Consider the following 21,286-nt stretch of genomic DNA (forward strand, 5'->3'; position numbering starts at 1 on the left):
TCATTCATTAAACCATGTCTGCCTAGACGTGATTATTAACAACAAAATGATTCAGACTATTTGAGAAGGGAAGACACTCGATTATATGCATGATGTATAAAGTAAAAACGTGTCCATATTACAACGAGAAACGAATCCTATTTTCATTATAATAATGAACAAAGACACAAACTTTTCAAAGAGAAGAGCCCGAGTTTTAAAGACCATTAGCATGTTTGCCATTTGCTTCACGAGTCCAATACGGTAACATATTTGGCTAGAATATAATCCTTCATCCGACAAAGCAACTCGACAAAGCCAAGAATGGAGAAAACTATTAGCAGAACGATATTATTACCTTGAGAATAAGAATCTTCTTCCACCCTCTCGCCAGACAAGAGCACGAGCTCTCATAGGAAAAGGAAGAACAAGTAAAAAAAACGTCATATTTTTATCACAGTGAGATGGGATCACCACTACATTAAGTTTGACGAGAGAGATTTTCCGCAAACGACATCCCAAGGCTGAAGAGCTCGTGAGTTAAAGAGAATTTCCCTCGCTCAGCAAGAGATATGACTTTGATGATTACTTCATTCCCACATAACTGAAACATTATGTTTCAATGATGATTAAACACTTCCCCCACCACTCGATTATTCAACGAGAAGAAAACAAGATGCATTTCTTTACTACTCTTCACAAAGAACACATTCTTTTCTATTTGCTGAAGATAAGAAAGTTACGAAAACAAACGACCTGCTCATACTGATGAATGAGGCTTCCGGTTCAAGGCAACAAAATCGATGTCTCAATCGAGATGATTATAAATCGAATCATAAGAGACTTGAACCAGGGTTGCTACCCACTCGACATCCATGAACGAAAGCTCAGGGAAACCACGACTACAAGCATCCCTCTCTCACCTTCCAGCGAAGATTAGTTCTCACCGCTCAAGAGAAAACATTAAAAAGATTGGATTTATATAAACACAGCATTGCCGCACCACGCGCTGCTAAATTCGGCCTGTCCTTTTCATTGAGCATGTTTAAATGTGGAACGCTTGTGCGTAGGCATCTCTCAACGTATAAGAGGATCATTCTCAAGGAACAGACTACGGAAGGAGAAGGAGAAATTGTGGTTGTGGAGTGGTTCGACATGCCAGACGGTCGGATATTCTATGCCTACTGTATTGGACCAGGAGCAGACAAGTTCTCCTACCAACTGAAGCTATCTTTAGCTTCCGGTGATCACTTGTCGTTTAACTCAAACCTCCAAAGAGTCCGTGAAGTTAGCAATGAACCACCATGTTCGCGCTATATGTTGGTTCCTTCATGTATGTTGCCTTACCGCAAATGTGGTATATGCATCAAGCGGGAGACTCATTAGGATCATCAAGACGCTACTACTTCATTACTCTGCGAACTGATGCTATTAACCACTGTATGTTTGTACTTTAGTAGATGTCTATCTAATTTGTTATACAGATCCAAGTTCATGTTGTGTGAATTAAGTTAAATTTTATCCAAAATCGTTGTAACTGCCCTATACCAAACCAAATGAATATGTAATATAAGCTTCAGAGTTAAGACAAACATGTCGTCTTCTATCTCACATCGTTTTGGGATTAGGAGAGCGACTGAACATTTATAGTTGCAAGATAATATGACCTGGATGATCTGCTGAATGAAGGATGAAAAACCAATAAACATTATTATGATTCTTTCAGAGAAGAAAATGAAGTCGTTGTTAAGCCACAATAACGGAGTCATCGCTGTGAATTTTCAGTTGGAACCGCCTTTATCGGTTATATAATTATATTATGCATATATTATTGGCACGGTTCGGTTAATCTAAACTGAACAATCCAATCCCATGGTTCACATATTCGGTTTAACTCAACCAAACCAATATAACCGGTACAGCGAGTCCAATTTAGGGTACAATTAGCTTTCCATCCCCAACTTGGTCTTTTTTCATCTGCATTCTCCATGGATATTGATGTCGGACCCGTTGATCCATCTGTCCTTTACGAACAAGAACTCCATGTTTCATCTGCTGTCTGGGAAGCACAGGTTCCTGTCCGAACTCCCTTTTATCTTTCAATTTTCAATTCTTAGTTTTTTTCTTTTCGATTTCAAATATCTTCTCTTTCCTTCCCCTATAGGAACGAGGTCTCCTCCGTTGCCAAGAACACACTTCACTCCTCCATCAATGGAAACTCACCGACGAACAAACCAAGCTCGTCGACAAAGCAGGCTTCGGACTCTTCCGCCGAATCGGCCCAATGACACTAAACAACTCCTTAATCTCCGCTCTCGTCGAGCGGTGGAGAAGAGAAACCAACACATTCCATCTCGCTCTAGGAGAAACGACGATAACCCTCGACGAAGTATCCTTAGTCCTCGGCCTCCAGATCGATGGAGACCCCGTCGTTGGCTCCAAAGTAGGCGACGAGGCTGCGATGGACATGTGCGGTAGGCTCTTGGGGAAGCTCCCGTCTGCAGCCAACAAGGAAGTGAACTGCTCGAGGGTGAAGCTTAACTGGCTCAAGAGAACGTTCTCCGAGTGTCCTGAAGACGCTTCTTCTGACGTTGTGAAGTGTCACACTCGGGCTTATCTTTTGTATCTGATTGGGAGTACGATCTTCGCTACTACCGATGGCGATAAAGTGTCGGTGAAGTATTTGCCTTTGTTTGAGGATTTTGATCGAGCTGGGAGGTACGCTTGGGGTGCTGCCGCGTTGGCTTGTCTTTATCGTGCTCTTGGTAACGCGTCGCTTAAGTCTCAGAGTAATATTTGTGGATGCTTGACGCTGCTTCAGGTATGTTAGTTTTGCTGGTTTTAATGTAGACTCATTTGAGTTTTTGGTTATATGATTGTTTCGCGTGTGTGTATGTGTAGTGTTGGAGTTATTTCCACTTGGATATTGGTAGACCGGAGAAATCCGAAGCGAGTTTCCCACTCGCTCTTTTGTGGAAAGGTAAAGGAAGTAGATCCAAAACTGATCTCTCTGAGTACCGGAGAGAGCTTGATGATCTAGATCCAACCAAGGTAACACCACCCTATCAGTTCATCCTTTAAGAATGTTTGTTGTTGGGGGCTGTAGACGATTTAGTAAAAATTTCAATTGTTTGGGGCTTGAAATTTTTTTTTTAACTAATTTGGGGGCCTGAGACCGATGTTTCATCAGGCTTGGCCCTGGACCGGCCCTGGTTGTGGTTGATTTTGAGTGTTGTGAAGATGCAGATCTGTTGGTGCCCATACGAAAGATATGAGAACATGATCCCTCCACATGTTAAAGCCAAGCTGAGTCTAGGAAGATCGAAGACGACTCTTGTATGCTTCGAGAAGATTGAGTTGCATTTCCCAGACAGGTGTTTGAGGCAGTTTGGGAAACGACAGCCGATACCTCAGAAAGTGAAACGCCGCGATAGGAAGAACCGGCGGCTTGATGACTTGGACACGTCGATGACTGCAGCGTGCGAGGAATGGGCTGAGCGTGGAGACCATATCGTGGACAGTTCTGGAGGTGGCAATGTGGTGGATGATGGAGCTTACATGGAGTGGTATGCTCGGATCAGTATCACCAAACTAAACAGAGAAGCGTTTCTCGAGAACCAAGTCATGAATATGGTAAGAAAAAAAGGACGAGTCATCTTGTATTTTGGAACTAGCGGAAGTTGATTTTGTATTTGGTTTTTGTGTAGATTGCTTGTATGAGAGAGTTTGAGGAAGCTGCTTCAGGGATTTCGATGGAGAGATTGTCTCCGGTAGAGAGGGAAGTGATGGAGAGTGTGAAGGATACGTTTTCTAGTAGTTTGACGTTTGGAGGATGGCAAGAGGTGGCGGTTAATAGTAGTTATGGAAAGCGCCGGCGTCGGAATGAACAAACTCCGACGATGAATAATGGTGGTGGCGGTAGTGATCTTTCATCTCTACTGCTTCAAAAGAATACATGAAGCTCTTTTGTTTTAGTTTACGTTTTCAACTTGTTGCAGTGTTTATGCATATATTATTGGGCACTAGGTGCGAAGACAATGACAACTTCTATCTAAATAGAATGACATGGTTTAACCTAAATTCAGACTGATATCACCTCTGGTCCTGATATGGTCCATGGTGTTATATTGTGATCTAAGATGAATGACAATGCTGGTACAAACTCATGAGTCATGAAGTTCATAAAGTTGAGAACAGTAGTTTCCAATTGTGGTTTCATTCTTCTCAATAATTTGAATCGCTGGTGGAAAATATTTTTCTTGTTGTTTTACTTTGGCATGTATTGAATTATATAGATATGGTAGTTGGCATATCCCCTCGACATTTCACACATGTTATCTCCAAAATCAATCTCATCCAAAAAATGTAACTTGGCATATTAAAATTGATGACATAACAACAACATTTAATGTTAATTTCAATTTTTGGTAAATTTTGATAATATGGTAATAACTAATAAATCATCATCAAAATAAATATATTTAAATCTATTGCATTGATAAAGGTCATGTCTAACCAATTTATATCTATAAATACTTTTGTCTTAGTGGACTACCAAAAATGAAGGCAACAAGTATAATCCCAACTCCCTTTTAATAACTGTTTGATATTATCAACGAATCATTTTTTTTGTGATCTTCCCACATGATTTTTTAATCATCTGTGTTTTTTTTACCTTCAACCATATATTACACGTGTCCACTATTATGTTCACAATTGTGTTTTTGGTAATGGGGTTCAAGTAGATTTAATAAAAATAAATATTCATATAAAATCATTTACTTTAACCCGTTTCAAATAGATTATTCGATTAAAAATATTTATTAAATGTGATTTTATTTAAAATTAGTAAAGACCATATTAACCAAATGTACACATATATTTAACAGAATATGTTAAAAATATTTTGGTGCTTGTTAGTTTTGATATTGGTTTTCAGATATAATACTTTAAAAACGTTCGAGTATATATGCAAGGTCTAATGGAATATGAGACTTTGATTTTCAGGTCGATTCCGAGTCAGAGTTTTTGGGTACGAATATTCTTGACTAATTATATTAAGAAATTACTAAGAAAATATAATATGTTGCAAACTTTAGGAATAAAGTCTAAAAATAATTTCTTAAATGCATATAGCACAAGTGTATAGTTATGCAACTTGACATATTTAACATAGTTATCAAAATTATATTAAATTAAATTAATATTAAACTCAAATATAATTACAAAAAAATAACAAAAATATAAAAAATTAAATTTCTCAAAAATACCAAAACAAAAAATATACCCGCCCTTTAAAAAGGCGGGTCAGAATCTAGTATTTCATTAAATAATATGACAAGGGAAATATAAAAGATTTTAAAATTTCAAAATAGTATTTAAATATATTTTTATAATCATAAAAAAATTATTACTGAAAAATATTTTCAAAATGTTATACAATCTATTTTTTAAAAAAATATTTTTTAATCGTGATATCATTTGTTTATTTTTGATATCTAAAATTTTTAGGAATTATTCTTAATTTATTTTTTATAATTATAAAAATAATTATATCAATTTCACTGTATACAAGTTAATTTAATTTATCTTACCCAAAATAAATAAATTAAAATATATGTAAATTAAAATTTTAAATATAACTTGAAATTAATTTTAAATAAATCAAATTGTTTATTTTATCTTAATTATATGTTTAACTAAATTAGTATTTAGTATTTTTATTAAAATATTAATTTAAAATAATAAAATCTAAAATATTAACAATTTTTTTAAAAAAATATAATGTAAAATTTAATCACTGCACATGGTGCAGGAAAACACCTAGTTATATGTATAAATACAGTATTTGAATTACACACAACATACATATATTAATCATAATTAATTTGTTTAAATTACTATATAGTTCAAATACTGTATTTATACATACAATATGCCAACTACCATATCTATACAATTCAATACATATATATATATATATATTAAAAATAACTTGTATAATTTCCAAATATATATATATTATTTTCGAATTAAATTCATGCATGCACATGCATCAGCTAATAATTATTTACGTTTCTAATATGTTAACTTTTCTATTTTTGCTGTAATTATGTTTCCCTTTAAACGTATGTACGAAAATCTTTCCTTATTCATTAAAACACTAGTTTGCGTCTTCTCCAAACACTCGTTTGCTTCTTCGCCAAGCACCCTAATTAAACCTGTCTTCCTCTATAAAGAATAAAATCAAACACTCTTCTTCTTGTTCAATTAAGCTTGACATGGCGTACAGAAGATTGTCAAAGTCTATTTCCCTAGCCATCAAGGCTCACAATGCTTTGTCGAGAAGACCCTCTCTCCTCTTCCGTTCTCGCGCTCTCTCTGCCTCTGCTCACCACTTCAGCACAAGTTCCTTTCTTCTCCGGCCAAGTTCCTTCATCGGAGCTCCCAATAACGGCATAATTACTCCAGCCACTCTAGCCGCTCCTCGTAGTGGCCAACTGTTACCTCTTTCTCTCCAGCTCCAGCTCCCTTCTCCGCGCCGCTTCATGTCTACGGTTCGTGGTCGGTTGCATGTAGATCTTTTTCAGTGTCAGTGTTTCGATTTTAATTTATTAATTCGATGGTCATTGGTTTTGTCTTTCGTTAAGGATGGAGATAAAGATGCACATGAAAAGTATGAAAATGCACTTGAAAAGTGTGGAACTGATTTAACTGAGATGGCTAGACAAGGAAAGCTCCCTCCTCTAATTGGACGTGATGATGAAATTAAGCGCTGCATCCAGATACTAGGCAGGATGACAAAAAGCAATCCTCTTATCATTGGTGAACCTGGTGTAGGAAAGACTGCTATTGCAGAAGGGTAAGGCTTGTAATTATTTATATAATAATTGAAGCTTAAGATTTTACCGAGAGATGGCTCTGAGCTAAATACCAAATTTTATATAAAGAGAAGCATCAACAAAATGTAGTATAATGGTTACATGCATATATACTTTTTTCAGGTTGGCCCAGCGAATTGTAAGAGGAGAAGTCCCTGAACATCTCTTGAATCGGAAGGTTGCTCCATATTTCTCTTTGCCTTTTTAGTCTGTTAATTTTTTAGCAAAAAAAGAAACTTTTAAAAATCTTTAGAGGGCCAGAGGAAGGTTGTTGTTTACATGGTTGCTTAATATAACGTAGGTGATATCTCTTGACATGGGTTCGTTGGCTGCTGGCACCACATATCAAGGCGAATTTGAGGCGAAACTGAAAGCATTACTCAAGGAAATAACTGCTTCCAATGGGAAGACACTCTTGTTCATTGATGAAATCCACACTCTCGTTGGTGCAGGTGCTTGGTTATTAGTAAAATGATGTTTATATATTAACGTCTCATTGCCAACAATACTATGGTTTTATAGGGGTTGGAAGTTGAATGAATAGTAATTTTTTTTTGTAGGAGGTAGTACAGGTTCAATGGATGCGAGCAAAATCTTGAAACCAATGCTTGCAAGAGGTGAACTGCGATGCATTGGAGCAACAACGCTGACCGAATACCGCAAATACATAGAGAAAGATCCAGCTCTGGAACGTAGGTTTCAGCAGGTGTTCTGTGGCCAACCATCTGTTGAAGACACCGTCTCTATACTTCGTGGGTTAAGACAGCGGTACGAGAAGCACCATGGTGTTAAGATATCAGATTGTTCCCTTGTTTCAGCAGCGGTTTTGTCAGACCGCTACATCACTGAACGCTTCCTTCCAGACAAAGGTTTAAACTTGCCCTTCACGTAATTGTTTTTTTTTTTCTTGTGAAAATGTTTGTGTGCCAGGCCGGATCTAAGATTTCATATCCGTAAAAAAAATTTAAGAACTTTTATAAATAAAAAAACTCGTCATAATTTAGAGGCATTTATCTATATAAAAAACCTTCAAAAGTTTTAGAGGCCAAGAGTAATGTTTCATCCAGATGTCGCCAGATCTGCCCTTATTTGTGTGGTTAATATAAGATGTCTTTGTTTCAGCTATTGATCTGGTAGACGAAGCTGCTGCAAAGCTGAAGATGGAGACCATTTCGAAACCAACTGAACTCGAAGAAATAGACAAAACTGTGATCAAACTGAAGATGGAGAAGCTTTCTTTGAGAAAAGATTCGTTTAAATCATCTGAAGCTTTCTTTAAAAAGGAAAAGGAGATGGAGAATGATTTGACCAAGCTTAAGGATAAACAGAAAGAAATCACCAAGAAATGGGAGGAACTCACCACGCAATGGGACGAAGACAAGTCTCTCATTACTAAACTACGTTCACTTAAAGAAGAGGTAAATAAATTTTGTCACTTTTCGGTTTAGGGTTTACAAAATGCGTATATGCACTCCTAAACACTTTCAATGTCTTTTTTTACAGATTGATGTATCCGCTAAACGTGAAAATAGTCTAAACCGTACTGCTGAGCTGAAGTATGGAACACTTATGTCCCTCCAAGGCCAGATAGAAGAAGCTGAGAAGAATCTCACCAAGTCTGGATCCTCTGAACTGTCACAAATCAAAGAAGGCGTAACCGATCGCCACATAGCAGAGATAATAAGCAAGTGGACAGGTATTCCACTATCAAATCTTCAGCAATCAGAGAAAGAAAAGCTGCTTCTCTTAGAAGACGTGCTTCACAAGAAAGTTATCGGTCAAGGAAAGGCTGTAGAATCAATAGCAGATGCTATCCGCTGTTCAAAGGCCGGTCTCTCAGACCCTAACCGCCCAATAGCAAGTTTTATGTTCATGGGTCCAACAGGGGTTGGTAAAACCGAGCTTGCCAAGGCCCTAGCCGGATACCTTTTCAACACTGACAACGCGATTGTGAGGATCGATATGAGTGAGTACATGGAAAAATCCAACGTCTCGCGGCTCATTGGTGCATCTCCTGGCTTTGTCGGTTATGAAGAAGGTGGGCAGCTAACCGAAGCTGTGCGCAGGAGACCTTACTCGGTGGTTCTGTTTGATGAGATCGAGAAAGCCCACCCTGACGTCTTCAATATCTTGCTTCAGCTACTAGACGATGGAAGAGTAACTGATTCTCAAGGGAGGACGGTGAGTTTCAGAAACTGCTTTGTGATAATGACGTCTAACATAGGAGCTCAAAGTATACTCGATACTTTCCGGGGCAATGAAGACCGCAAAGAGGCTGTTTATGAGACGATGAAGCAACAAGTTGTGGAGTTAGCAAGAAAAACTTTCAAGCCAGAGTTTATGAACAGAATCGACGAATACATTGTCTTCCAGCCTTTGGATACAAAAGAAATATCCAAAATCGTGGAGATTCAGGTATGTAATTTATTTTTAGTCTTTTTAGGTTTTACATATTTTTAGTTTTTTTAGTTTTGGTATAAATGAATTGTTTCCAATGGGTGCAGATGAGACGAGTCAAGAATAGGTTGGAAGAGAATAAAATAAAACTTGAGTACACACAAGAAGCAGTGGACCACCTTGCTCAGCTAGGGTTTGACCCCAACAATGGGGCAAGACCGGTGAAGCGAGTGATTGAGAAGATTGTGAAGAAGGAGATCGCCAACAAAGTTCTGAAAGGAGAATTTGCTGCGGATGACACTATTCTTCTCGATGTTGACCAGACAAGCAATGAACTGGTCATCAAGAAGCTCGAGAGTGATGCTCCTGTTGAAGAAATGGCTGCTTGATCTTACAAACAAAGTTAAGAAGATTTGATTACATGAGCAGATCAAGCGAACGTGACAACATGTGGCATACCATTTTAGATAACAAACTTTTCAACCGAATGTGCATGGGGCATTTCCTCAATTTTCAATAAAACTAATGAAAATATATTTGCTCCACCCAATTCTCGCCTAGTTCCGCCAGTGTGGGTTGTAGTAACTCTTTGTTCTAATCATTTTTTTCCGAGAAGCAAATGGGAGAAAAACACTGACTTCTTCTTTGACCACGAGCATTTAAATGAATATGTCTTCATGATAATTTGTTGAGCGTTTTATATGACATACTGCATACGTACAAATAAAGTTAGTCTTCTTTATTTTATTCTTCGACACCACTTTCTCCAACAAATTCTTCTTTATTTGTTGAGTGGAATGTCTCTATTGCTTACACCTTTGATCCATAATGCTTCAACTGAACTCTCATCATTAACCAAGTTTCTCAGAAAGTGTAAATATCACTGTGTTTGCGCTTCCCACGAAACATTGTTCTTTGACTTGTGTTGTAATAATTTTGAAGGATAATCTAAAAAAATTAAGCATAAAAATTATGACATCTGTTTTAAGATGACATAAAAAAATCTCGATTAGGAAGAAACTTTAAAAAGATTCAAATATTTTATTTTGTCAAAAAAAAAAGATTCAAATATTGTAAGATTCCTCCAGATCCAAATATTTTATTGTAGAATATTAAAAACATAATTTAGTAATTTTCCGTCTGTCCCCACAAAACATATTGTATATTATAATTTTTATTCGTGACCTCAAGTTTTTGGTGATCAATACAAGACCATCATTAAGAAATTATTTTTATTTTTTCATTTTTTTTGTTTAAAAAAAATTAAAAAAGGAACCAATCGCGAGCCGTCACGTGTCGGTGGAGTCCGCGAACAGACACGTGGAATCCGCGAACAGTGCAAAAACCCTTGTCTTTATTTCACACTTCTAAAAACCGATTTTTGCAAAAATAATGGAACTCACCGCTAAAAGACCCACTTAAACCAACCCCCCGGTTAATTATGCCCTTACGAAATTAAATATTTGTTGTTTTAGAAAGAAAACAAAGTCATTGTACAAAATTGATCTTACAGGAATGTGTTTTTTTTTTGGGTCAAAAGTTAATGTTTACCTTGCGACAATTTTGTTAATTTTATTACTATTTTTACCATTTGCAGTAGAATTATGTAGAAATAAACAACAATCCATAAATTTGAAGAGATTATTGTTACGTCTGTCCCAGTAAGATTTTTTTCAAATATTTAATTAAGCAAAATGAAAGAGATTGTTGAAATTAATTTTGAGACAAATATGCTACTAGTTCCACAAAAATGTTGTTAGATACCATCTAGAGAATTAGAAGCAATAGAACACTTTGATGAACCAACATTTTGCCAATCTCATTACTAGTTTTGCGTACATCAGAATATGAAAGTATCCTAAAACAACACTTTTCCCCACAAATCACAAGACAAACTATACAAAGTCGTTTTCTGATTACAGGAACCGTTTTTTTTTTTTTGAAACACTTACAGGAACCGTTTAGAACCAGAGTCTGTTGAGTAAAGAGAAGCAGTGAAAACTGAGGTAAAAGAAAAACCTTAAATCCCAATAAATACTAGCTTCCGCTTCTCTAACCCACTCAAAAGCATTTTAAATGTTGAACCAAAGACAATGATATAAGACTTTCAAATCTCCCCTCTTGGCTCTTTTAAAGACTACTAGCTTGATGAGCTCGGCTCGTCCTGGGCCTCCTGGCTTGGTTCTGGACCTTCTGGTTTGACTTCATCTTCTTCTTCTACTTTTGTCTCCGATGAGTTAGGCTTCTTGAACTGGACCAAGATGATGGTCATATTATCACAACCTTCACCACTCGCAGTGTCTGGAGCCAAACATCTATCAACAATCTTTTCACAGACCGTAGAAAGATTTGTTTCCTGGAAGTTATATCAAATGTTCAGTAAAAAAACTGCAATATAGAGAGGAAGAGAAGGAAACAGATTAACTTACAGATTTTAACTGCTCATGGATAAAATCCACCAGTTGCTGGCTTGTCATACAATCCCTGAGGAAGATGAGATCAAACTCAAATTCATCATCAAGAAACTAACTTATATATACAAAACGAAAACACTTGGAGAATTATTTACCAGATTCCATCACATGCAACAACAAGAAAGTCATCATCATCACATAGGTCAATCTAAGGAGAGAAAACAATAACAAATCAGCTAAAAAAACAAAAGTGAGCACAAAAATACTAAAAGTCACTTAAGATTCTTACAGTGTTTATATCTGGATTAGCAGTAACCATTTGCTTATCAGATGATAAGAACTTATTCTGCTTGAACTCCATGTCACCTGTAAAGAACCATAACCGATGCTTCAAATCAAGACTATGCGTAAAATAATAAGGTCTAAAGAAGTAAAAAATAAGCTTACCAATGGCTCTAGTCAGATTCAAGCTTCCATTAATACGCCCAGCATGAATAAAGCCACCAGCATTTAATATCCTTTCCTTTTCAGCTTCAAGATCAGGCTTGTGATCTTTAGAAAGATCATAAGCCTGACCTTTCCTCGAGATCACACAACGTGAGTCACCAGCATTAGCAACAAAGAGCTTCTTATCTTTAATAAGAGCTACACACGCTGTGCACCCGCAATTAGGTCCGGTGAAATCAGAATGAGGACCCTGCACAAGTTTATAACCTTTAGAGAACCCTATTCAAGATATAGCAAACATTAAAGAATGGTCTACATACATCCTCAAGAGGCCAATTATCAGGCTGGTTATTGACGTCACCACCGCTTCTCGGTGACCAGATGAATCCTTCAATCATGCCGCTAAACTTATTCATCTTGTCGCCAAGTGCAGCCAGCTCTCGCCAACCTCTCTGTCCTTGCATCATGTCATCCATTCTAAAGAATGCTCTTTGAAGAGATGTTTCAATGTCTCCAGCTCCATACGCTTGGTTACTCAGAACCTGCTGGTGTAGATACTTTGCACAGAACTTTGCTACAACCTTACCTCCATGCCCATCGTACACACCGAAGAAGGATGTCTTATCATCCACATCAAGAATTGCGGCATGCTAGCAACCAGTTACAATCGAAAGAAAACAAGATCAGTCAAGTAAATAAAACCAAAGGTTACAGTAAACGGTGCCGTTTGACTCACCGCATCTTCCATGGTGGCGCGCCAACCTTGCATAGAGGATAAACCATATCTGAGCGTATCATTCTCACCTTCTTCTGATAGCTTATCAGTTTTGGGAGAACTCAGGTATGTCCCCATCTCTTTTCTGCAAAGATGAAAGTTTCAACCAATCAGAATATTACAGAATCGATTCACAGTCATCAAAATATAGAAAATAATCTAAGCTTTAAAGAATCCGTGTACAAAAGAACCTAATAAAACTAAGAACTAGCTACTCAGGACAGAGACCAAGACAAAAGGGGGTTTGAACTGATTCGAAGACAACCAAAAAAGAAGAAGATACTAAAGGGTTATGGAAGAAAGATAGCAAACTTACAGGTAGAAGAAAAAGGAAAGACCTTTCTGAGAACCAAAGAAACTCGATCGGGACGAGAAGACCAACCAACTTGAAGCTACTTTGGAGATAGATCAGATGTACAAAATCCTTTTTTAAGGAAAAATATAATAATAAAAATAAAATAAAAAGAAAGTGTTTTCCTTTTTCTTTTTTTTTTTCTTTGCCGAAACGAAACGAAAGGTTTTAACTTTTTAAACCCTTTTTCTTGTTTCAGCTTTAACTAAATCTTTACAGCTTCTTTTCTTCGTCATTACAGCTTCCAGAATGTGTGTGTTTTATCAAAGGAAACAGCCAAATAAAAACCTAATTGTGTATTTGCTGAATGTGGTAAATAGTAATGTCTTTTTCTGGGGCGTTACTCGATCTTACCTTTCATATAAACGGTTTGTCGTTGCTTTAAACTTATATAGTATGAAGCACATATTGTGAAAAGTATTTTAACTAAAACCACTAATATAAAGTATGGATCTAAGACCAACACATTTTGTCTTGTATAAATATATGTACATTTGGAAATTTGCAAAAATTATGTTCACCTACAGAAGTTAATCAAACTCATCAACTTGCTAATGCTATTGAAAGTGGCATTTTGTTTCATAAAATTATATTCCCGCGAGAGTACTCAATGTTAAATATAGCTATATATATAAGATTTTAAATTATAAAACGCAATTTTTTTAAGGAATGTACACAACTGAGATATTTTAGAAAGAAGTATTATGAAGTGCTTGGTGGTAAAAATATTTATTCAAAACTCTTATAGAAAGAAGAAATTGTATTAATGACCACTTGTTCAAGAGAAAATGTACAAAAGAGCAAATCGCTTGTATGATATATGCTACTGCCTTGTCGTAGTATTATACCTGTGTTCACGCAGACGGATGACCTTCTATGAAATTAACAAGGTAATCTATTAATCAATGTATATTTTGATTTTTCATCTATAATAATAACAAATTTTTAATCAAAAAATAATAATAACAAAGTGATTGTGGTTATTCTTAAAAACCCATGGAAATCCTCCACACATCAGAATACACTAAATCAAAACATTTTTTCATAAATGTTTGAAGATGTTGGAAAACATATTCACAATGCATGCCAATAATGCCTGATTCACATTATAAATAATCCATCATTAGTTTTATTGCATGTAAATGGGGATGAATAATCTAACATGCCAATATATAGTGCTACAACATATGCCCTAGTATAACATGAAGTATTAGGGGCAGAAAACTTAGAGCATCACCATTAAGGGATCATGTATAAAGTTCACACAATTTCCAAAAAAAAAAACTATTATAATAATCCACAAATCGTGAACCCAGCTAGTGTGAGCTCTCTCCACTGATACGAGTTCACCCCTGTAACGCGGGCCCCACGCCACGTGGCGGCCCGCGATTGGTCCGCTTATTATTATTTTTTTTTTTAAAAAAAAAATCAAACTAAAAAAATAATAAAAAATTAAAATTATGATTCCCTTCAAGGTTCATTGATGGTGATGCTCTTGGGCTTTTGGAGATGATACAGATCATCTTTAGTGGAGGACTTAGGCCTAATGATATAGATCATCCTTAGTGACTCCTATTCCAAATACCTCCTATATCTTAAGATTTTGTAACTTTACATCATTACACCTAAAGATAGCTTGACAATTAAAATTAGATATTGCTTCCCTTATTGAAAGTATATTAGAGGTAAAACTAAGCATATAGAATGGACTAGATTCTCTATTGAACAAAGGTAAAACTACGCAAATAGAATGGACTAGATTCTATATCAAACAAACTTAAGATTCTAAAAAAAAAAAAGTTTCTTATCCCTTTTATATTATCTCCATTACTAATTCGCTGGCCTAATATCCTTGATAAGATTCTGATCACTAATTATATGATGTGACTCTCTTGAATCTATAACAAGTTTCCTAGGTGTGTTAAGAGCAAGAGAACGTTTATCAGACTTCTTAGAAGATAGGATGCCCTTGAGGGCTTTGATGAGAGGTGCTAGATCACTCATTATTACCACCTCATCTTGACAGGATTATTAGCTCAACGTATAGATATGAATCTCAAAGATTATCAAACTCACTTTATTAAAAAATCTCTCAAAACTTAAGTTCTCACAAATAATCTCTCAAACTCATAAGTTCATGGCACACCTCACCATCTTCTTATAAGATATATCATATATATATCCTAAACTCATTAGGAAACACTTATTATTATTATAATTATTATTATCTAATTTAACTAAGATTAAGATAACTTGATTCCTAAAGTATCTTCAAGTTTATCTCCAACAAGGATGTTGTGGCATTTGTCTCTCCTTTCACGATCTTTGTGAAGGAAGTGTACATGGTTCAGTTCATTTCGGTTTGATTCCTTATTTGTAACAAAACATTTTCGTTTTGCTTTGCAGGGGATCAAAAAGTTGGTTGCTGCTCCTATTAATAACTTTGATCATGAGAGAATACACACAGACTGATTGTGAAATGACCGGTAATTGACACTGAATATTCCGGTTATGGGTTTGTAACTTTGTATACATTGTACCGTACGTATGATAACAAGTGTTATATATTTTATTATAATGTAAATTATGATAAAAAAAAGTTTCACAATAGGCATTCTCTCTGGCATGCAGTGCCAAAAACAAGTTTGGAGTGGTTACAGCTCATGAAGTATTATTTATTTTTTTTATTAATTTATTACGTTATCGTTATCATGGTCGTCGTCATCATCGCCTTGCCATGACCAGACGATGTCCTTAAGAGCTGGCCTGACGTCATCCTCGCAAAACAACTGATACTCCAAAGTGTCGCCGGAGGTTTTACAAAACTCAACGACAGATACCTCAGGAGCGACCTCGAAAACCTCCGCAGTCACCGAGAGCCTCCCTTTCCGACCTTCCGTTCTACTCTGCAGCTTCATCTTGCAGTCTTTCACGTGTTTCACCCTCATGTTCATCTCGGGCGCCGCTTCCTCCAGCCTCTCTTTCACCGCGATGGCCGGTAGTTTCGACGTGAACATCCTCTTTGGCTTCCTTTTTATCTCGAATAAGCTGGAAAGGTCGAAACCTGAGGACATAGATGAGATGAGTTGGAAGGCGTTGAAGGATCTCGGTGAAGATCCGCCGTCTTCTTCATCCACGTTCAGGTGTTTCTTGTTCCTCTTTGACGGTGGCTCTGGCGGTGGAGATGGGAGTGTCTCGTCGATTGAAAAAGCTTCCGGTGGTGTGAAATTCTTGCGGAACCATGGGAACTGTTTGATCTCCGACATGGTAATCCGTTGTTCAGGATCCGACAGAAGCAGTTTTGAGATAAGTTCCTGCGATTCTGTAGAAAACCATGGCGGGAAGTCGATTTCCGCTTTGAAGATCTTTCTGTTCATAGAATGCACACGAGAGCTTCAGTCAAACCACACACAATACCGAGAGTTTGATAACCGGTTAAACAACTTTACTTTTGATAGATTCAATATCCGGTTCAACAAAACCAAGTTTTAGATTTAAGAAACGATAGAAGCCTGGCCCGGTTTGATAACCGTTACATATTATTTTTGACTAAAACACCGTTATGATAAAAAAACTACTACCTCCGTTCCTGAAAGTAAGATGTTTTAGATTTTTTTCTTGTTCCACAAAGATAGATTTTCTATATTGTTAAGATACTTTTTTATACTTTTGAGGAACATTAATTGAAAATATTTGAATTGATTAAATTTCATTGGTGGAAAGTTATTGGAAAGTGTATAATAAAGTAAAAAATAAATTAAATTATAAACATTTATTAAATTCTTAATAAGCGTGAATAATCTAGAAAATCTTACTTTCAGGAACAGAGGGAGGGCGTACTTTAGAAGAATAAAAAAAAACTGATATATTGGTTAGATTCTAGTTGCAAGCCGAACTTGATAACCCGTGACTGGCACTTCGAGTTCAACTGCTAAAATTATTATTCAAATTATCTTCAAGGGTGGTTCACTGGTTCAATGCAGGATTGGGTACTATAAGGAATATTCGAGGCAGTTTAGGATAATTTAGTGATGAATATTTTTGGATAGTTTTAAAATGTAAATTTAAATTATCAAATAGATTATTTGAATACCTGTCTCAAGCTGGACCGAATCTTGTATTTTTTAGAATAAATTGAATTATCATATATGGATCACTATTTTAGTATATACAAGTATAAAACAAAAATGTAAGAAGGATATGAGCTGTATTAAAAAAATCATATTCATAATGGACACGACCTAAAACCATCTTCATATCTGTAGTATTTTAATAATCTAAAATAATAAATTTATAAAAGTACTGTTATAATTTATGATAAAAAAATGTGTATAGTTTCAAAGTTTTAAGATAATTATAAATTCTTGGGTAAAACATAACCCTTTTCTGTGTAAGTTTTAGAAAATTAGTTCCAAAAAGATAGGTGATATAATCTGTTAATGTAATGGCTTAATCAAGATAGGTGATATAATCTGTTAATGTAATGGCCTATTAAGCTTCCACATTTTTATTTTAGGTTTTATTTACTCTCTAGCTTTTAGAAACAATTCAGAGTTTTTAGAAAAAAAATGTTTCCTTCAAACTTCAACGAGATGCACCTATTTCCCAACTTAACAATAGGCTCTTGAATTATGTATTTAAAAAAAAAACAAATGTGCTAGAAGAATGTTTCTAATGAATAAAAGTTAACGGTTTGGATTAGTTAACCGGTTAGAACTTACGTGTACAATGTCATAACGTTTTCGTCGATAAACGGCAAGAAGCCAGCGAGGAGAGCATACAAAACGATGCCGCACGACCAAATATCCGCCATAGCTCCGTCGTATCCTTTATTCCGGAGAACCTCCGGCGCCACGTAAGCCGGAGTCCCGCACCGCGTATGGAGAAGATCGTCGCTGCTGCCGCGTCTTCCACCGAGCCCCTCCGGCATCATCAACGCCGACAGTCCGAAATCCGTTACCTTAAGATCGCCGTGTCCGTCAAGCAACAGATTCTCCGGCTTGATATCGCGGTGGTAAACGCCGCGGCTGTGACAAAAATCAACGGCGGAGATCAGCTGCTGAAAATACTTCCGCGCAAGATCCTCCGGGAGCTTCCCGTCTTTATCCAGCCTCTCGAAAAGCTCTCCTCCGTCGACGTACTCCATGATGAAGAAGATCTTCGTCTTTGTCGCCATCATTTCACGGAGCTCCACGACGTTTGGGTGGCGGAGGAGTCGCATGACGGCGATCTCTCTCTCGATCTGCTCCGTCATGCCTCGACGTTTTAACACGAGGTCTTTCTTTATGACTTTGATTGCCACCTCATCGCCGGTAGATATCTCTGTGCCGTGGTATACCTTGGCGAAGTTACCGGTGCCGAGGAGTTTTCCGATCGTGTATTTGTCGAAGAGGACAGTTTTGGATTCTTCCATTTGTCTGTGGGACTTGGTCTCACAAGTATGATGTGAAGATAACTATATGATATTTCTTACTTGGTTATATATACATATGGAAATGATTTGTTTATGCAGTTGTATTACTTAGTTTAATATGCGACGACTAAGTGAAGTGGGGGAAGAAATGTTCTGTCTGATCTTATCCAAATAATATGATATGTGCGTAAGATCTGGCAAAGCAATTAGGAGTAGGGAGTATATAATAACTCATCATTCATAATATATAATACGTTGAAACAACAAATATTATTTTGTCATCGATTTCATTGTTCTAAGACAAAATAAAAAAAAAACAGAAAACAAAAGAAATTCATTTTTATCCCTATAATTTAAATTTCTATGTTTATTTTTTATTTGAACCAAACCAAACCGTTCTATTACCATATACTTCCTCAGTTTTTCAAAAATATTTTTCTTTTTAATTTTCTGTTCTACAAAAGTAAGTTTTATAAAAAATTTAAGATGTTTTTATCAACCGATGTAAATGATTTGGATACTTTAAAAAGCATAAATTGAAAATATTTAAATTGAGTAAATCTTACTGGTTGGTTATTAGAAACTTACTGGTTGGTTATTAGAAACAGTATAACGAAATAAAATAATATAAATATTTTTAATAAGCGTTAAACTTTTAAAAAATCTCACTATTATACAACTACTGAAATAGTGGACGACGTGAAATTGACGTGTAATCGAGTCGTTAATGCTACGCATGTATTGAAGTGGGATACGGATTAATAAAAAAAATAACTTGTCCCGATAGAATTTCAATGAAATATCTTTTTTTGGCAAGGCCAGATGTGACCTTTTCTACTTGGCCCTAAAAATATTTTAAAAGCAGTGCTTGAATTTTTTTTGTATGTTAGTATTTGTTTTCGTTAAATGTTTTTTGACTTTTTATAGAGGAGTTTTCATTTTTTACGTTCTCTTTTATCGGATAGTTATAATTATGTCATCAACTTAAACTCAGTGGTAAAAATGGCGACCGGATCTTCCTCCTTTTTTGTTTGGCACTGATTCTCTTGGTAATTTGATGGATTCTTTATATTTTAACAATTAAGACAACAAATTCATTTATTTAAAAAATTAACAATTTTTACTACCATTTTATGTTTGGATTTACATTTGCGGCCAAAATCTTAAATTTCTAAAACGTATCAGAAAGTATAATATATTTAGATCATATATGTATATATATATTTAGAGACCATAATATTATTTAGAGGTCCTATATATATATTTACTAACCTCATAACTTTTTCACTTGTATTCAGACTTTTTTGGAAAATGTTGATATACTTTTAAATGGTTATTATTTGATAGCTAACAAGCTATTACTTTGAAAACAAACAAAAAAACTAGATCTTGACCCGCACAACCGTGCGGATTTCTTATTTCTATACTAAAATATTTTAGTTTATATAACAAAATTTACCAATAACTTAATGTAATTTAGTGTTATATACTCCCTCTGTTTTTATTTGTAAGTAGTTTTAGTTAAAAGTGTGAGTATTAAGAAAACTTTTATTTTTGAAAAAAATAGCATTTAATACATAAATTCAACCAATAATAAAAATGTATGAATTATTTGATTGGTCACACAACATGTAATAAATGTAAAAAGTGTTTTGGATTATGTAAACATCTTACATTGTGAAACAAACATTTTTTGCTAAAACTACTTATATATCAAAACAGAGGGAGTATTATGTAATTCTATAATAGCTATGTTTACGTGGTTTATATATTATTACTATAAATTTTGTATTTTGTAACAAAAATTATTTTGGAAACTTTATTATGTAACAATATTACTTTACCTACTTTTTATTTAAAATTAAAATTTATATGAAAGCAAATTAAATTAGATATATATAGTAGAGAAGAAATTTTTTGATATACTGTAAATAATTTCTTTTAAAGAAAAACTATAATACATTGTACTTCAGAATAAGTTTGTAGTAAATATCATATTGAGAAATATACTAAGTTGGATAAAATATCTTTTTTTAATTTGAAATAGAAATGAATCTTTCTAAAAATCATTGTAAATTTTATTTTTGAAAATTAAACAGTTGAAAGTATTATTATCATTGAATATATAATTATAATACTCTGTATAATTTTAAATTTTCATATATAAATCAAAACTAAAATAAATTTTAATTTCTAATTATAGTTTATGATAAATAAATTAAAATTAATTACTTTTGTATATAAAATTTAAATTGATTCTGAAAATGTTTTTAAAAGATTTTGTTTAGAACTTTCTTAAAAAACAATTATTTGTATTCAATTAAAAAGATAAATACTATAATATTAATAATTACTTCATGTAAAATTTGATAAAGTTTTAAAGAATAGTTCAAATTAAAAACTCACACATGAAAAATTCATCACTACAGTATATATATATATATTAAAAGCAATTTATCACAAAACCAATATATGGTTGAATCCATAGAAATGTATTTTAAACTATTATATATTTATCAATACATGTCTGTTAACACAATAACTTAACAAATATTGATACATATATAATGCATAACATAATTAATAATAATAACACTTATTATGAAAATACAATAGTGTTAGGATTTT

At 34.8% G+C, this 21,286-nt stretch overlaps 5 protein-coding genes across 8 annotated transcripts; 3 read left to right on the forward strand and 2 right to left on the reverse strand.

The window, feature by feature from the left end:
* Positions 1 to 1,897: 1,897 nt before the first annotated feature.
* LOC106391204 (protein MAIN-LIKE 1) lies at positions 1,898 to 4,175 on the forward strand. Of its 2 annotated transcripts, none has more exons than XM_013831805.3 (5): positions 1,898 to 2,051; positions 2,144 to 2,800; positions 2,881 to 3,030; positions 3,220 to 3,612; positions 3,687 to 4,175. In XM_013831805.3, the coding sequence occupies exons 1-5, from the start codon at positions 1,968 to 1,970 to the stop codon at positions 3,936 to 3,938; spliced, it is 1,536 nt and encodes a 511-aa protein (XP_013687259.1). In that variant the 5' UTR covers positions 1,898 to 1,967; the 3' UTR covers positions 3,939 to 4,175. The 2 variants fall into 2 exon arrangements, with proteins under 2 accessions (XP_013687259.1, XP_013687260.1); XM_013831806.3 differs by having other exon boundaries at positions 3,226 to 3,612.
* A 1,647-nt stretch (positions 4,176 to 5,822) lies between these two features.
* On the forward strand, positions 5,823 to 9,807 carry LOC106393954 (chaperone protein ClpB4, mitochondrial-like). The gene is made up of 6 exons (XM_048755991.1): positions 5,823 to 6,841; positions 6,984 to 7,038; positions 7,162 to 7,319; positions 7,428 to 7,729; positions 7,983 to 8,241; positions 8,288 to 9,807. Exons 1-6 carry the CDS (start codon positions 6,261 to 6,263, stop codon positions 9,318 to 9,320), a joined length of 2,388 nt encoding a protein of 795 aa, XP_048611948.1. The 5' UTR covers positions 5,823 to 6,260; the 3' UTR covers positions 9,321 to 9,807.
* Positions 9,341 to 9,807, forward strand: LOC125586386 (chaperone protein ClpB4, mitochondrial-like). Its single transcript, XM_048756438.1, has one exon. The coding sequence runs from the start codon at positions 9,341 to 9,343 to the stop codon at positions 9,644 to 9,646; it is 306 nt and encodes a 101-aa protein (XP_048612395.1). The 3' UTR covers positions 9,647 to 9,807.
* Positions 9,808 to 11,050: 1,243 nt separating this feature from the next.
* Positions 11,051 to 13,379, reverse strand: LOC106391203 (probable protein phosphatase 2C 21). Of its 3 annotated transcripts, XR_007322876.1 has the most exons (9): positions 13,210 to 13,379; positions 12,855 to 12,978; positions 12,439 to 12,768; positions 12,119 to 12,368; positions 11,961 to 12,037; positions 11,827 to 11,879; positions 11,687 to 11,741; positions 11,206 to 11,613; positions 11,051 to 11,173 (listed from the first exon to the last, which is right to left on the reverse strand). XR_007322876.1 is itself a non-coding variant. In XM_022710176.2 (8 exons), the coding sequence occupies exons 2-8, from the start codon at positions 12,969 to 12,971 to the stop codon at positions 11,398 to 11,400; spliced, it is 1,098 nt and encodes a 365-aa protein (XP_022565897.1). In that variant the 5' UTR covers positions 12,972 to 12,978; positions 13,210 to 13,379; the 3' UTR covers positions 11,051 to 11,397. The 3 variants fall into 3 exon arrangements, 2 of the variants coding, with proteins under 2 accessions (XP_022565897.1, XP_048612394.1); XM_022710176.2 differs by having other exon boundaries at positions 11,051 to 11,613; XM_048756437.1 differs by having other exon boundaries at positions 11,051 to 11,613; positions 13,232 to 13,304.
* Positions 13,380 to 15,791: 2,412 nt separating this feature from the next.
* On the reverse strand, positions 15,792 to 18,846 carry LOC106391570 (CBL-interacting serine/threonine-protein kinase 16). The gene is made up of 2 exons (XM_013832251.3): positions 17,967 to 18,846; positions 15,792 to 16,614 (listed from the first exon to the last, which is right to left on the reverse strand). The coding sequence occupies exons 1-2, from the start codon at positions 18,656 to 18,658 to the stop codon at positions 15,933 to 15,935; spliced, it is 1,374 nt and encodes a 457-aa protein (XP_013687705.2). The 5' UTR covers positions 18,659 to 18,846; the 3' UTR covers positions 15,792 to 15,932.
* Between the last annotated feature and the right edge of the window lie 2,440 nt (positions 18,847 to 21,286).

Source organism: Brassica napus, chromosome C4 (assembly GCF_020379485.1).
Source record: "Brassica napus cultivar Da-Ae chromosome C4, Da-Ae, whole genome shotgun sequence".
Taxonomy (NCBI): Eukaryota; Viridiplantae; Streptophyta; class Magnoliopsida; order Brassicales; family Brassicaceae; genus Brassica; species Brassica napus.

Coding starts and splice junctions, on each gene's coding strand:
- LOC106391204 (XM_013831805.3), top strand. CDS start 1,968: ATGGATATTGATGTCGGACCCGTTGATCCATCTGTCCTTTACGAACAA. Junction 2,052..2,143: donor CTGCTGTCTGGGAAGCACAG/GTTCCTGTCCGA, acceptor CTTCCCCTATAG/GAACGAGGTCTCCTCCGTTG. Junction 3,031..3,219: donor ATGATCTAGATCCAACCAAG/GTAACACCACCC, acceptor AGTGTTGTGAAG/ATGCAGATCTGTTGGTGCCC.
- LOC106393954 (XM_048755991.1), top strand. CDS start 6,261: ATGGCGTACAGAAGATTGTCAAAGTCTATTTCCCTAGCCATCAAGGCT. Junction 6,842..6,983: donor AAGACTGCTATTGCAGAAGG/GTAAGGCTTGTA, acceptor TACTTTTTTCAG/GTTGGCCCAGCGAATTGTAA. Junction 7,039..7,161: donor AACATCTCTTGAATCGGAAG/GTTGCTCCATAT, acceptor AATATAACGTAG/GTGATATCTCTTGACATGGG.
- LOC125586386 (XM_048756438.1), top strand. CDS start 9,341: ATGAATTGTTTCCAATGGGTGCAGATGAGACGAGTCAAGAATAGGTTG.
- LOC106391203 (XM_022710176.2), bottom strand. CDS start 12,971: ATGGGGACATACCTGAGTTCTCCCAAAACTGATAAGCTATCAGAAGAA. Junction 12,369..12,438: donor ATAATTGGCCTCTTGAGGAT/GTATGTAGACCA, acceptor AAACTTGTGCAG/GGTCCTCATTCTGATTTCAC. Junction 11,742..11,826: donor GTTGCATGTGATGGAATCTG/GTAAATAATTCT, acceptor CATCTTCCTCAG/GGATTGTATGACAAGCCAGC.
- LOC106391570 (XM_013832251.3), bottom strand. CDS start 18,658: ATGGAAGAATCCAAAACTGTCCTCTTCGACAAATACACGATCGGAAAA. Junction 16,615..17,966: donor AACGTTATGACATTGTACAC/GTAAGTTCTAAC, acceptor TTCTATGAACAG/AAAGATCTTCAAAGCGGAAA.